The sequence below is a fragment of the Apteryx rowi genome, unplaced genomic scaffold (assembly GCF_003343035.1).
Source record: "Apteryx rowi isolate R43461 unplaced genomic scaffold, aptRow1 scaffold_152, whole genome shotgun sequence".
Taxonomy (NCBI): Eukaryota; Metazoa; Chordata; class Aves; order Apterygiformes; family Apterygidae; genus Apteryx; species Apteryx rowi.
Window position 1 is genome coordinate 999534 of NW_020447775.1, and position 15256 is coordinate 1014789.

Sequence of the window (15256 nt, forward strand, 5' to 3'; positions counted from 1 at the left end):
CTTCTCTAACTTAGCCTTTAATCTTAATTTAGAAAAGGAGTCAACCAATCACTGTGCCATCACGTACCACATGTACTCTGAACAGCATCTGGGCTGCAGCCAATTTATAGCCATGCCCTGTCTGAGAGAAGCATCATGTTATGCTCATGTTACATTACTGCAACAGAGGCTGCAGAATTTATCATCAGGTTGTTGCTTTTGGTTTAGATAACAGAGGAAGATGAGCTCATCTAAAAATCAAATTACAGAAAGCAAGCAGGCAATCTGAAGAAAGAGCAGTAAATCTAGATGGACCATTTTGTAGATAAAAGAGTAAATAAACAGGAGTGTTTTTACAGAGCTGTAGTATGGGGCACAATACAATAAGGAGCTTGAGGATAAAAGCTGGCCACCTAGGGCACATCAAACAAAGTCCACATGTATCCTTTTCTATATTTCTGGTGATTTTTCTATACCCTGAAGAACTGTGAACACCATAGTTGAAAATAAGACAGTGACACGGCCCAAGGAGAAGCTCTGAGCAGCCAAGAGCAGGGCAGGCTCTGTAACCACCCCAGGGCCGAGCAGCTTCCCAACGCAGGGACTGGGTGGGAAAGAGCAGTTAATTTACAGTTTGCCTCTTCTATGGCACAAGGAAAAACATACCATTGCACAGAGTCTCCCACCAAATTCTGGCCAGCATTTGAATGCCACTACTTGCATAAAAGCAGAGGCAGCCATTCAGCATGAAAAGGGCAGTAGGGCACATACTGCTCTGCTTTGAGGTCTGGTTACACTGCAGCATCCCACAAATTCCGATTTCCTCAGCTAAACAAATCAAGGGCAATCGTGACATAACCCTACTACAAATATGTCTAGGGACTCAAGATGTCAAGTGAAAATTACATCCTCCAAAGACACAATTTTTGTTGAGCATGCCTGAACAACAAGGGAGTAGAAACAGACTCCTATGCTGTCAGGAAATACCGCACAGTTTTCACGGTAGTAAGCTATGATAAGAAAGTGCCAGAAGCTGCACTGTATTTGTCTCAGTGGGAGTAAAAACAGTAAAGAGGCATGCTTTGTCTGTTTGAAGCAGTGTTTCCTTGCTGTAGGAATATTTGTTTTTTCCTCTCACGATTGCATCTTCAGTAAGGGATGAAATGTCAACGGAGAAATCATTTCAGTTATAAATAGTTACAAGTGTGGTTCCTGAATTATACTTGCACCAGTTCAAAGCAGGAAAGAAAATGTATAATACTTTGTTTTGGATTCCAGAGAAGAAAACTTTGATAACTGAACCTTGTGCTGCTCCCTTTATTGAGGGGTATGATCAGGCCAATAATTACATCCAAAAATTGCTAATAAACGCATGGATCTAAAAAGTGTGAGGATTTAAAATATCTACATTTCTACTACACAATTGAGTTTTAGAGAAAATACCTCAGTTTTCAAGTTTAAATCCAGGAGACATATCAAAGCCAACCTTTTATGCAAATGAATTGCATGGGTATGACTGCTCAAATAAAGCAGAAAACAATGGAACATGGCACAGTGGAAGCACAGGGCCAGCTCCTGGTCTGCTTTCTTACCTCTGCAATATCAGCTCTTTACGGTACCGTTAGGGAATGTGCCATCCTTGGAGAATACTGTATATTAAATACTTATGTCTGTATGTGTGAGTATGTGTATGCCTTATAATCTTCCAGAACACCTTAATGATTATACATAGCATACGTTGTTACAAACTACCGTCTGATGATGTGTTTGATGCTACGTGAACAAAATGAGAAACAGTCTTACTTGACCGAGTTTCTTAAACTCTAATTTTCCTGTTTACCTTTTCAGTAGATGCCAAAATACTTATTTTTATATTCCAAGCACGTTTTTTGAAGCAGACAAAAGTGAAATAAAGTAAGGTAGATAATAGCTTTGAGTCTGTTCATTAAATCTCCCTTACTTTTTTTACTGTGTGCCCTGAAACCCAAAGCAGATAATGTATTATTTTGTTTTTATCTTTGTAACACAAACCATCTCATGTCCTTACCAAAATACCTCCACAGACCTGATTCTATCATTTCTGTATGCAAAGGGTGAACCACTACAGTTTGTATTTTCAGCTTTTACAAAGGTCTTCTGGTCATTTCATTTTAACCTTTTGAAGGGAAAGGACAACAAGCAATTCCTAGCATACAGCCTTTCCTAGTAATCACAAGAATCCTTTTTCTGAGAGTTCAACTTTTGAACGTGGTGAACCTGGAGCACCTGCTGTTGGCATGGAGATCTCTCCCACAAAAATGTCAAAGTCCCTTGAGGGAAGAGAGTTATCCAGTTGAAACATCACAACTGGCACATCCCTTAGGAAAGAAAAATATTAACTACTGTCTGACTTGTGGTAAGATCCCTACGCTAGAAGGATCCATACAGCTGGGGTCCCTGCTCCTTGCTGCAGAATTGTGATGAAGGAGAGCTTGGTCTTCTATTTAGACTCCTGTTTGCACTGCAGGCAGTGGGAAGAGATACCTACTGGCCAAATGATAAGCAGCCTTCTCCTGGTTTTGGCACTGGCTGGACCTCAGGGAAAGGCCCGTGCAATAATGTCAAGAGGAAATCCTGCACAGATTCTGGGGAAAGTCACATTACTCTCCAGACCGCTCAGTTTGCCCACTGAGTTTTGACACTGCTTCCATTATAGATGGAAACTGGTTTTGTTACAGCCTAATCAATTTTTATTGCCATGGACTTCTCACACAAAGCATGGAGGAGCTGGCATCCTGCAGCAAACCTCAGTATTTTCTGCCATTGAGCTTCCAGAAAACAACTAAAAGCTGTCCCACTAGCCCGTCTGGACACAATCCTGGGCAATGTGCTCTAGCTGACCCTGCTTGTGCAGGGGGTTGGACTATAGGATCTCCAGAGGTCACTTCCAACCTCAACCATTCTGTATCTGTATTCTGTGTCTGTGCCATTCCTGAACAGAAAGGGAGGTAACATGTTCCTGAGGGCACCAAACTAATTTTCCCCCTAAATTAATGTTTTTGAGGAGAAAGCTCTTCAGGATAATGAAGAAACTGAAAGACACTAAGTCACAAATCTTCTAAAATCCCATTTTGTTCTGTTACAAACAGAGCTCGGGTGTTTGCCTGTTGGAGGCCAGAGCTGTGTGGGGACTGGGACAGTCTGAGACTCAGGCTTTTGGCTAGCTAGTATGGAGACAGAGAACTCTCTCTGGGAACAGTGGCAGAAAGAGGACTGAGAAAATATCATTCTCTTGGTAAAAACTGAGGGAATTAAAAAAAAATCCAAAACTGAAAAGCCTGCCCTCTGATTCCTGGTGACCTAGGAAAGGGGCTGGGCTGATTATAGAAAGCAAGAAGAAATGAAATTTGCAATTCTGACAGATACTATATAACACAGTTGAGTGCTAAGCAATATGTGTGGGAAGCACCCTTGAAAGAACAGCTGATTTCCAGTTTAACCTTATTATCACAGGTTGAAAGACATACATTGTTCAGGAACAGGCCTGACTCCTCCTAGGTCTCCTTGTATTTTATTTGTGCTCATGTGGAATCCAGCACCCACAAGAGGACTTTTCAAAATCTATAGAAATGAAAGATGGAAAAGGCATCCCATGTCATCACTCAGAACAACACAACAGGAAGATGCAGAAACATTTCTCATTTTCAACTCAAACTAAAAAAAACACTGCAAAAGTTAACACAGTAAGTTCAAACCAAGTTCTCACCTCTGCAGACTCTGCATTTGGCTTCAGACAAATAAGGTTGCCCTCCACTGTCAGGCTGCTGAGTTTGTTACAGAGTCCCAGATACAGCATCTGGTTGATGTCCTCAATATTGTTCCCTTCCAAGTCCAAAACCTCAAGGTGTTCCAACAAGCTCAGCTGGCTCAGGTCAGAGATGTTGTTATAGGCTACGTAGAGTTCCTCAGCAGAAGTAAACAGAAGAGGTAAACCACAGGCTTGCACAAGTAACATTCAAGCTTTGCTAAATATTTTCTAGTCTTTGAGATATTACATGACACAGACTGAATTTAGCAGATTAGCACGGACATAACATTTTTCAAGACTAGCCAAGACTGCCTTAAATAGGAAGGGCTAATATGGAAATGAATGCTATGCCTGCACTGGGCATTTTCAGCAGCAGAAGTAAATGTTAAAACTCATTTTAAAAAATACTGTATCATCTTTTAAACTAATACATGCAAGTCAAAGTGCTCAATCAAGGTCCTTCAGAAAAACAAAGAGTGAGAAGAGAACAAAGATTATAATTAAAGAGAAAAGTATCCACTGAAAATAGTCATGAGATCATTGTTTCTCAGGACACATCTATACTTACTTTTAGAGAGCTGCAGGAAGAGATCCCATCTAAATCTGAGAGCCCACAGCGAGCCATCCACAGGACATGGAGATGGGACAATGTGGTTCCAAGGTCCCTTATGAAAGAAACAATTCAAGCTCTATTTGAATGGACAAAGTCACTTGAGACTTGCTTTCTTTTTCCCAAGAGCGGGCCACTGATATTTTCTTCAGATCACATATTGCTTACAAGAAAGAAATGTTATTAAAAAATTTTACCTTCAAAGGTAGAGAATAAAATTATAAAGCAAACTTCTTTCCCAGACATCTTTGTTCTCATATGACAACACATTGCTCCAATTCAGTTTGTTTAAAATTCTTCCAAGAGCTACATCTTGGTGATTCTTTCATAAATTTCAGAAAAGTGCTAAGAATTAAGTGAGGTGTGTTTATGCTGGCACCATTTACTCCACACATATAATCCAAATTAACATACCTGAGATGACTGCACAGCCATCTTGCTCTTTCTTTTATGGAGATACCTTTGTTCTCTTTTTTGCAGTTAGAAGGAATAACATTCTTACCAAATAAACATTATTTGGATCAGCAGAAAATGATAATCTGTTCCATCCTCTGTTCCCACCATTCAGGTCTATCATAAGGGATCTTTTATACAGATTCCAAACTTTCTGGTCCTGATCCAGAAAAGGACATGTTGACCTGCCTAATTCCATGCATGTGGAATGTCCTACTGTCCTACTGACTTTCCAGAGGTGTAAGTGTAGAAAAAGATACTGCAAAACGCAAAAATGGTGGCAAATCAAACTGGGGACTTAACTGCCTTCCATCTGTTTTAACATTAAGTTGCATAAGGCCAGCTTTGTATTTGTAAAACAAAATATAATTCTTTATCAAATCCCAAACCTATCACTGTAACATAGTCCAGAATTCCCTACTCTAGCAGAGACATCAGACTATCCGAATAATAAAGAACCACACAGTGGGCAATTAAAGACAAAAACAGTTTACCAGAGGTAGAGACTAACCCGGCGTTCTTAAATTGAGATTCTTGGACTTCAAAAATGTGGATTAGATGTCTTTAATAATATATACTTTAATGCACTTTCTAGGGAAAATTGCAGAAGATAAAAGAATATGGTCATGGGGTCCCTTCTGATCTTGGAATACATTTAACTGTTCCCTTGTTCATGTCTTCTCTTTATGTGCCATGGGGAAAAAGAACAGCTCTGCATTGCCCTCAGAGGGCATCTTGCAGCTTTGCAGCAAAAATGGCTACGAACAAGCCTGGTGCTTCAGGGATATTGCACAGCCAGTCAATTCAAGAGGTAGGGAAGGAACACTTTTACAAGCTGAGGTAGAGGTTCCCTTGTCTGTGTTTTTTGTTGTTGTTTCTCCACTGTTTGCGAACGCCAGGGACAAGCTGGGTCTGGAAAAGGGACACTGTATAACATAGACTAAAGCACTGACATGTTGAAAAATATCCCCAGATGCCTGCCTGAGGGGATTGGCCAAATATAGGGTTGAAAAGGTGTTTCTAGGGTGAAATAAACAGGTATTTGGGATTTTAACCCTTCTGCCTTATAGGGCGTGGTTTGTCCACAGAGATTACTTAGATCTATCTCACTTCTTCAGTTCCTCACCACGGCAGGGCCCCAGGCACTCGTACTGCCTTAGGATCACCTCTTCCCTGGCTGCAGCAGTTTAGACTCACCCCGGTCGAAGCAAGCACACTGGACATACTATATGGTGCTTTAGGTAAAGTTTTATAGCCTTTGAAGTACAGACAATTAGGATAGCTGATCTAATGATGCCCCACGGTCTAAAATTTTTATTGCTTTCCCTTCTGGGGCATCATATTTACTATAGGCCCCCCAGATGAAGGCATATAAAATCTCAGTCATATGACACTTCTCTTCCTGCCTAAGGCTGCTCCGTGTTACAGAAGTAAATTCTCAACCGGCATAAACTACAACTCCTCCACTGCAGTTTGTGTATCTAGGCAACATGCCTCTACTGACACAGGACATAGCTATCTGGTACGGAGACACAAGGATAAAGTAAGCCACAGACACACAGAAATTCCCTTCGCTTATAAACATAGTTCCTTCTGCAAACTTACTGACCAGTCTCTGCTGACGTCATTTGCTACCCAGTCCCTTAACCCACAGGATAATAGGGAATACTTGCAATTTGTGTCACTGTAGCTGTGACCAGATAAGCCCCTAAAAAGACGCAGCTTGTCACATTTCTTTCCAAGGACTTATTCAAGCTCGTCTATCCTGAATGACCATAACATCCCTGTACGTCATTGTGTCCAAAGACCTCATAAAAGATCTTCTAGGGACTCTTTACACTCTACATACTTTTTTAAAGAAAACAAACACTTGGATCTACGTCTTCCTTAAGGAACAGATGCCTCCCAAAATAATATTTACCCAAGTTTATTATTAGATTTGCAAGCTGCATGCCTATAAGAGAGAAGTTAAACCAAATTAAAAAAGCAGAACCTACCATCCATCAAGGCCAACACAGCCATAAACTCAAATATGACAGTTATGACTAATGTGAAGAAAGTATATTGCTCATTTCATGACCCACTTAAAGCACTGATCAGTTTCTCAAATTTCAGGCTAATTTTGGTGCAGAACTTTCTTTTCTTTAAGCTGCTGGACACAGGGAAATAGAAGCGGTCACTCTCATTTTCATACTGTTGAACCAAGTGCTTCTGATAAATGTTCTGTGTATTAGGCCAGCAAAACTGAAGACCTTACCTGATTCCTTTACCATACATTACTGATTTTTTCTTTTGTCTTTGCCCTCTACTTCCTAACATAATGTGTTTCGCCACAAAACCAGCTTTTGGTAATATGTTATTTGTCACTATTCATGCTGCAACGTGAACACTCTCAAATCAATTCTAGTTGCATTCATGGACAGCAGATTTGACTCTTCTGTAGCCAACTTCAGTGCAAGTCAGGAGAACAGTAAGTAACGGGGGATGACGAAYGCACTTCTCCCACCTAGCCCAGACTACAGAACACTTGCTGTATGTTAAAGTCATGAACAAAGTTCTCCTCACTGATTCAGGGGTCATGCTAGCTGCTGGAAGAGCCTAAAATTTTGGGCCGCACAATCAATTGGCCCTGCAGCTCTTTACTCCTGCTTCCACAAAGAGTGATCTCCAGTCAGAGATGTTATTGCTACAAAGCACATCTGCAAATATTTTGGTTTTAACTAACAAAAGACTCTTTTGGAAGCTGTGTGAATCATGATGCAGCATCAGAGAAAATCTCCTCATTAATTAGCACACAGAGAACTCCCTCTGCAAGCACTGCTGCTCTAAGGTTGCAAGGTGAAACAGCAATGGAACTTGAAGGAAGCTGCTCCTGACAAGACAATTGCATGCACCTGCATTTCTGAAAATACTTCTGAAATGTTTTGGCTGGCAAGAAAAGAACTTAAGAGCTTGCAAGAGATGGGAGTGCCCCATCTGGGACCAGCTCTGTTGCATCTGGAATGTACACCTTTGAGCGGGTTAGGGCAACTTGAGGAGTTGTATGAGCACTCAGGACCGCCTGGTGCGTGCAAGTGTGCACGTGGACATGTTTTCATTTATGTAAGTACAGAGGTCACATCAGCCCAACTATGAAGACACATTGAGTGCCTTTGTAACAAAAATGGAATTAATGGGAATCTGTGTTCTAATAATAATTTACTAGGATAGTAGGAGGAAAGACTCCGCTGCAATTATGAACATACCCCAAAGAAAGAAACATTGACTGAGACTAAAATTAATAAGACATGTCGGAGACCAGAACTCTCCTGTACTGGGCATGATACAAATGTATAGAAAATGACAGCATCTATTCCAAAAATAGGGTAGAGAAATATGATTGAGAAATTTGAAAGCTGAAAGAGGAAAAAGATGAAACACATTGTACAAAGCTGGTGATAGCTGAGAATAAGCCACAAGCATAGCACAGCACAGCCCCAGGGATGTGCAACAACAAGCAGCATCTATAAGGAACCAAAGGACACCACAGAGGAAACGTGGCCCATTAATATACACAACAGATAATCCAATTGTAGCCAAGTGTCCTGTCCCAAGCGACACCGAATCCTGTAACTTCGCAGAAAGTGCAAAGAATTAATAGGCAAAGCAATTATATAACCTCACTTCTGCTATGGCTCAAGCAGGTCAGGTTTGAAGCAAAAAGATGGTGCACTGGGTGGAAATGTGCACGTCACATCTTTCGCTGTGATAAACAAAGGATTACAGCCTCTGAGGCTGCCAAACCAGTGTCCTCCGGGGTAATTACTCCACACACAGACCTAAGCACTTGCCTGCAGAACACACACTGAACACCAAATCATTTTTTTAGTGTCCAGAAGTGCTGAGAAACCAACGTGGCCACCCCATAGTTTCATTAATTTTCCATTTTCAGAGGCAGCAAGCTTGAACCTACAAACTTGCACTTAGAATTGATTTTTGTTCATGAAAATGAATAAACAGAACTGTTTGAAATCTGGGCTCCAATTTTCTCCATATACTGCTGCAGGGAAGGGAACTCATCAAAAAGTTCTGTTTCTCTAAGTGTCTTGGCAGTATCCTCCTCACTTGTGCACAACCATTTAGGATTTTTTTTCCCATGAAATTTGATGCTCCCATCTTGTCATCACTCCCCCAAACCGGGGGAAGAGCGCAGGGGCAGGGAACAGTTTGGCTTACAACACCTAATAACAGTTTAAAAAATAATAACATCTTCTTCCATTAATCCAACATACTTGTTCTTCAGGGATTGATTCACTTGAGCCAAGATCCTGCTGGATAGAGACCAGACCTCAGGAGCCAAATTCTGCTCTTGGTGTCACCACAATAAATCTTGAGTAGTTCCATGCAGTTCAATCTACCTAGTAAACACTTACAACAGTATAACCCTGAACAGAATCAAGCTCTGAACATTTATCTGTTTGAAAGCTGTTAATTTCTCTTGGAATTTGTTTTAGAATCATTCACTTACAAATTAACACCAAATCCACACATATTTTTTGAATAAAACTTCACTAGCAACACTTCTAAAATAGAGATTGATGCTGATGTTATTTATTTTTTAAAGGTCACCCTAAAAATGAACATGCTGGTAAACACAGAGATTCAGATTTTAAAAGAGTGACCAAACTACCGCTTTACAACATAAAGAAGAAAATTTAATCTCTGATCTACAGAGATCAAATTGAATTTATCAAGCCACAGTGTGATAACAATGATCTGGTCCATATGTCAGTACACAATGGTTTTGTTGTACAGATAAGTCTGACATCAGAAGCAAAAACTTTTCAAGTCTGAATGTTATTTAAATCAGTAACATATGTTCTAATAGGAAGCTTACATAATAGTTTCATTGTACTCTCAAATAGCTGTAAAATGCTCAGAATTGTAAAACTGATTGTACRCATGTGTTGCTCTCACTCGATTCAATCCATGACACAACCCCCAATCCTGCAAGCAGTTCTAAGGCCATGGCTTTATGTCCCTGCAGCGTCCTTTTGCAGTTGAACAAACTTTATATAAATGCAAGGACCTGACTGCGGAGATTTGCTTTGCAGTATTGCAGCCTTGCTTGTTTTGTGGTTACGCTTCCAATCAGCAGTATGTTGTAAAACTGCTGGCTTGGCTCTCCTTCACCTTGCACCTCACACAGCCGCATGTGAGATGTGGTTACAGCGGGTTGCTGTGAGCATCTTGCACTGTCTTGCACAGGTGCAAATGCCTGTCCAAAGTGCAAGGCAACAGGGGCCACGTCCCATCTTGCTGTTGCCAGAAGCCTCCTTTTAGGCTGAAAGGCCATGGAAATTTAACACTTAATATTTTGGCCTCATTCTTCCTTCTGAACTGTGCAGGTTTTTTTTTCTCCACAGTAAGTGTTCCTAACCATGGCGAGAAACAGTCGGAGACTTCAAAAACTAAGCAAGAAAGAGACTTTGACAGGCAATTTTCAATTCATAAGCTTAAAAACATCAGCGGAAGGCAAGTGTTTTAGTCACCAAGGCTGGACAGAAAGAAAGCTTGCATCTACAAAAGGTTTGTTTAATAACAGCTGTGTCTATGAAATTCTGTTTTCATTATCTCCTTTTACATGCAAATGAAGAATCTCCATGTGAATGAAAAGTTGTTGCTATCAAGGGCCTTTGCAGTAAGGCATTTCTGTTGTCCAATCTTTTTTGGGTAACCTTCAAAGTGAATAAAATGCTATTTTCCACACGGTCTGCAGTGCTGATACCACCAGCGGTATTTCTCCCAACAAAAAGATTTAATTTTTTTGGTTCAGATTTCTTTCCTTACCCCCCCCCCCACCTTTTTTTATACGCTTCAAGTCTGGAATAGGGACAAAGGTACGGCATAATACTTTTTACCTGCGGATCTCTACCTCACGCTGCATTGACAGGGAAAATGATCTCTAGGGAGGGAATACAACTCCCTCGGTGAGGCACAAGTGGCAAACCAGGGATACTATTTGCATTTTCACACTTTGCCCAGCCCCTGCACAGCCAGCAGCTCTGCCTTCTCAGCTTCACCATTACGCTAAGCTGAGAACCAGCTACAACAACTTTCAGGGACTTGCTAGAGCAAATGGCGACCGTCAAGGAATCACGTGCTTCGGCCAGCGCTTCCTCTATGATGGAAAGCTTAAGAAGTGACAGGAGCCTCCCCAGCTACAGCAGCCAGTGCTGCTCGCTGTTCAAGCGGTTGGGCTGTTGTCCAGAACCGGAGCCAAGGCCCCCACTAGCGCCCTTTAGCCTGGCAGAATGCTTGAGCTGGTCCACAGACGTGCCTGTGACAAACGCTGCAAGCAGACACCCCACGCCGCAGCAGAAAAATCCTCGTTCCATGAACACCAGCGCCAGGTCTTCCACGGGCTTCAGTGGGTGCCAGTTTCCCAGAGCACTCCCTGAGCGCTTTTCCAGGTGAGAATTGCGGCTCAAAACAGAAGATGACAACAGAGCAGGAACCCAGGCCCTCCGAGTCCCATCTCAGGGCCATTCATAGCTTACTGTTTATGACCCTTCCGTACACTAAGGTTTCTCCTCATCATCTCATTGAACTCACCATAGCAACCACAATATTAAACTTGCTACGCCGCTTGCAAGCACTTTACTTTGCAAGTCAGATTGTACCTCATTTAAAACAAAAGCACTTGTTGATACCAAGAGGACAAGGGCATTTTTAAATGAAATGGAGCGTTGATATACAGGCTTCTGTAACTAGCCTGAACCGTGCTGAAGTTAATCCAGACATTCGCTTCTGTTAAAATCAATACACATAGTGAAGTGAAAGTCTCTGAAACGTAGCTTTAGTTTCAAACGTTCTCATATTTTCAGTTGCTGTCAAAAAACCTAGAGCAGAATAACGGGCTTGATCAAAGCTAATGTAGCTGGAGTCAGGAATAGCAATGCTCTAACACACAAATCTATAGCGTGTGGGGGCAGGATAACGTAATTCTGTGCTAATTTCCTTTTGATCATTAAATTGCTTGTCAGTTTAGTTACTTGGTAGCGTTTTAACAGATAGTTAAAACTATAGCAGTAACAACGAAATATTAGTTCCTTTAACTCAGCTCTTACATTTTAAAAGGAGTAAGGGTTGCCAAAGTCTGGTTCTGTGGGCCAAAAACCGCCCATGATTTCTTTTTTTAAACACTGTGCTCCAGCCCCGCCTTTGACATGAAGCTGTGCCCCAGAGATGCTGTAAAACCCAACACACAGTGCCACACCCTACTAGGTGCATTACATATTCCACAAGAGCAACCGAATTTTCAAATAGGGTAAAGTTCAGATACATAGTAAATAAAACTGTCACTCCCACATCTCAGTTGTCCCTTGATTTAGCCCCAGAGCTGCCAACATTTCCTATAAATTTGGCAATCCTTCATTCCGACTGAAAGTTTACATGTAAAAAGTAACAGATAATGAAACTGTGGTTACAAAATGAGTTATTTACATTAAAGGAATGAATCCCACATCACTTTAAATTTCCTGCACGGATAACGTTTTAGTCTCCCACATGTTGCCTGCCTGCTTCACAGTATGTTCCAAGTTTGAGCTTTGGCAGAATAAGACAGATATATTACAACTTTGATTTAATATAGATCTAACCCTTTAAAATCAACACTTGAAATTTAATGCTGCACAGTAAGCAAAAGGAATATTTGGTAAAAGATCTAAATCAGTGGACAGCTTCACTCATGTTAAAATTATTCTGTTGCAAAAACTACTTTTTCTGAGCATCAGAAAAATTGAAACTCTGGATTATTTGATTACACAGAATAAAGAACTGGATTAGCTTTTGAGTTGCTATTTAACTTTTGTCACACCAAACGGTTTTAGAGTTTTCACTGAAGAAAAAAAAAAAGAAAGAGATACCACAGAAACGCATTGATATGAATATCTAGAGAGAAAATGTAATTTAAAGTCTTAGCGTAAAGTGCCTAAAATGCAGGTTCTCAAGATTCTTTAAATCTAGCATTTTTCTCCTACACTAATGATTTTCTGTCACGGTCGATGGACATTTCTTCTTTGTACCTTTTCCTCCATTTATCTGCACATACATTCAATAAGACAGAAAAACACAAAAGCTTGTGAGGAACATATACAGTCACAACTTCAGCATGTGAATTTTTTTATGATTAGAAAATGGCAATTAATTCCCCCCAAATTTCTTCCCTCTCCTAACCTCTAATGCGCCTGCATGCTTCTCCTCAAATTTGGCATCATAGTTCTGTCTCCGTTTGACCCGAGTCAAGACTTCTTCCTTAACTGACAGGCTCCACCTAGCTTTGGAGGCCACTGGCATAATCTGTTCTCTGCCCTTTGCCTACCTTGCAGTTGTCACGGCTCCTTTTCAGACTCCCGACAGTCCCAGCAAAAGAGGTAAACAGTCATTGTGCAGGACAGCGTAGCACCTAGCCTGCCGTGCAGCCCACAAGCTAGGATAAAGATAAGGATAAAGATCTGATAGGTGCTCCTATCAGATGTCACCAGCTTGAGTCAGCTGGCTTGAGGCTCGCAAGTGAGGGACACTATTCCCAAGAAGAGTCAGGCAACCCACTACCTGCCACATCATTCAAAAGTCTACATTCACTCCATGAATTTTCAGGGGCTCTCTACGTTTCTGCAGTGAGCAGAAAGGTTTCCAAATTGATGTACCTGAATTTTTACAAAAGCCAACTCAAAACACATTGCAAAAACGATCTGGCATCATTGTTAAGTACAGATGGTTGGAAATGAATTAACTTACTTTAACATGAAAAAAATATACAGATATAACTTTCTTTCAAACTGTTGAGATTAATGTTTCTTCTGCAGTATTATGTTAGGCTGGAAATGCAAAAAGGAAAGAAACATCAAGGAAGATGCCTATGAGTGGTATTTAATACTAATGAATGTATACAATAGAGAGAGATGACTTCCCCCAATTATTATGCTTTGTGAATTTCAAGGTAAATACCAGTTAAACTAAACTATTTAATAAAACCAATGCAATTCATTCCTGACAAAAAAACTAGTCAGAAAAAAATGCAGCACTTTTACCTTAAAATAATGGGAAGATCATTGCATTTTGCACATCTGAGCAAATGCACAAAATATACATAATTGGCTTATTCACACAGATGAACTTTACAGAAGGTCCTTTAAACAATACAGCCTCCACTGTCTAAGTACATAAAATAACAATGTAAGACATTATACAAATAAGCATACTATCATTTTTTTAATCCTCCAGTATAATTTAGCAACCACATTTTAATGTGTTTATTCTATAAAGAAGGAAGCTTATGCTAGTGATTCTTACTTGTCATAGGGTCAAAATTTAACATGTGGCAACAGAACTTACTTTTACAAAACATATTAAATAAATTCCTATAGAAGAAACACAACATTTTAAAACTCGATTTACCTTGGGATGCTGAGAGGAACATCTTCAAAAAAAAAAGTTTGTGAGACCTTAATTGGGGTAATTACTAAGAAAGAGATAAACTAAACAACAAACACAGCAAAACAAACCTCTAAATTCTTTTCTGTAGAGCAAAGAAACAGGAGTAAGAGCAGAAAGTTGACTGGTAAGATAGTGAGGCTAATGCAGTCCAAACCAGGGAATAACACAAATGCCCTGTCAAACACAATCCTTCCTACAACATCTATTATTGAAAGCGGGTGGTAGGTTTTACTATCAAATCTTTTTGTTCAGGTTCTCAACTCCATGTGACGAGCGCACAGTGCAGCTTAAGGCAAAGAACGAAGAACGTGCATGCATTATACCTGCTGGGGATACACACGGAGTGTCGTGGGTAACATGCTGCCTTCTGAAACACAGACCTCCCTTCCTAAAACACGAAGGCATTTTCTTTATTTCTTTTTGCAAGTATTGGCCTATCCCAAAGAGACCTCACACAATCTGTAAAGATCTCAGCCCAAAAGAATAAGGCTTTGCCAAACAGCAAATCAAAATAAATCTCCAGAAAAAATGTGCCTATCTGTTAGGGGAAAAATAGCAACCGGTCTGCTGTGTGCAGTAATGTGTCCACAGAAGATAAGAACAACAGCTATATCAACTCATACACTAAGACTATTTTACTGAAATTAGATTATAAGAACCTATTGTGCTCTGAAATCCTATTCATTTCTTCATTACTCATTCGCATTGCTTGGCAGTTATCAATTGATGAATACAAGCAAGTAGCTTAATATCCCTCCCTTTATTCTGTTAATCAGCACTTACCTTGAATACCAAGATCATAATTTTCCATTGAATAAAACTGTTTCCAAAGAAAATACAAGTTGCAGACAAGCCACTATCAGGTAAGAGAGAGTCAAAACAACCTACAAACCCATTACACTAGTGCTAAGATTATTTTCCTCCCTATTTCTGTAAGGACACCCTTC

The 15256-nt window shown here is 40.4% G+C and overlaps 1 protein-coding gene across 5 annotated transcripts in view; it reads right to left on the minus strand.

The window, feature by feature from the left end:
• LRRC56 (leucine rich repeat containing 56) overlaps positions 1-15256 on the minus strand; it is a 75670-nt gene that overhangs the window by 14462 nt on the left and 45952 nt on the right. For all 5 annotated transcript variants that reach the window (XM_026059098.1, XM_026059096.1, XM_026059097.1 and 2 more), the window contains 2 exons: positions 4335-4431; positions 3725-3922 (listed from right to left, as the gene is read on the minus strand). In XM_026059098.1, the coding sequence (XP_025914883.1) occupies positions 3725-3922; positions 4335-4431 (295 nt within the window). The remainder of the gene's footprint in view (positions 1-3724; positions 3923-4334; positions 4432-15256) is intronic.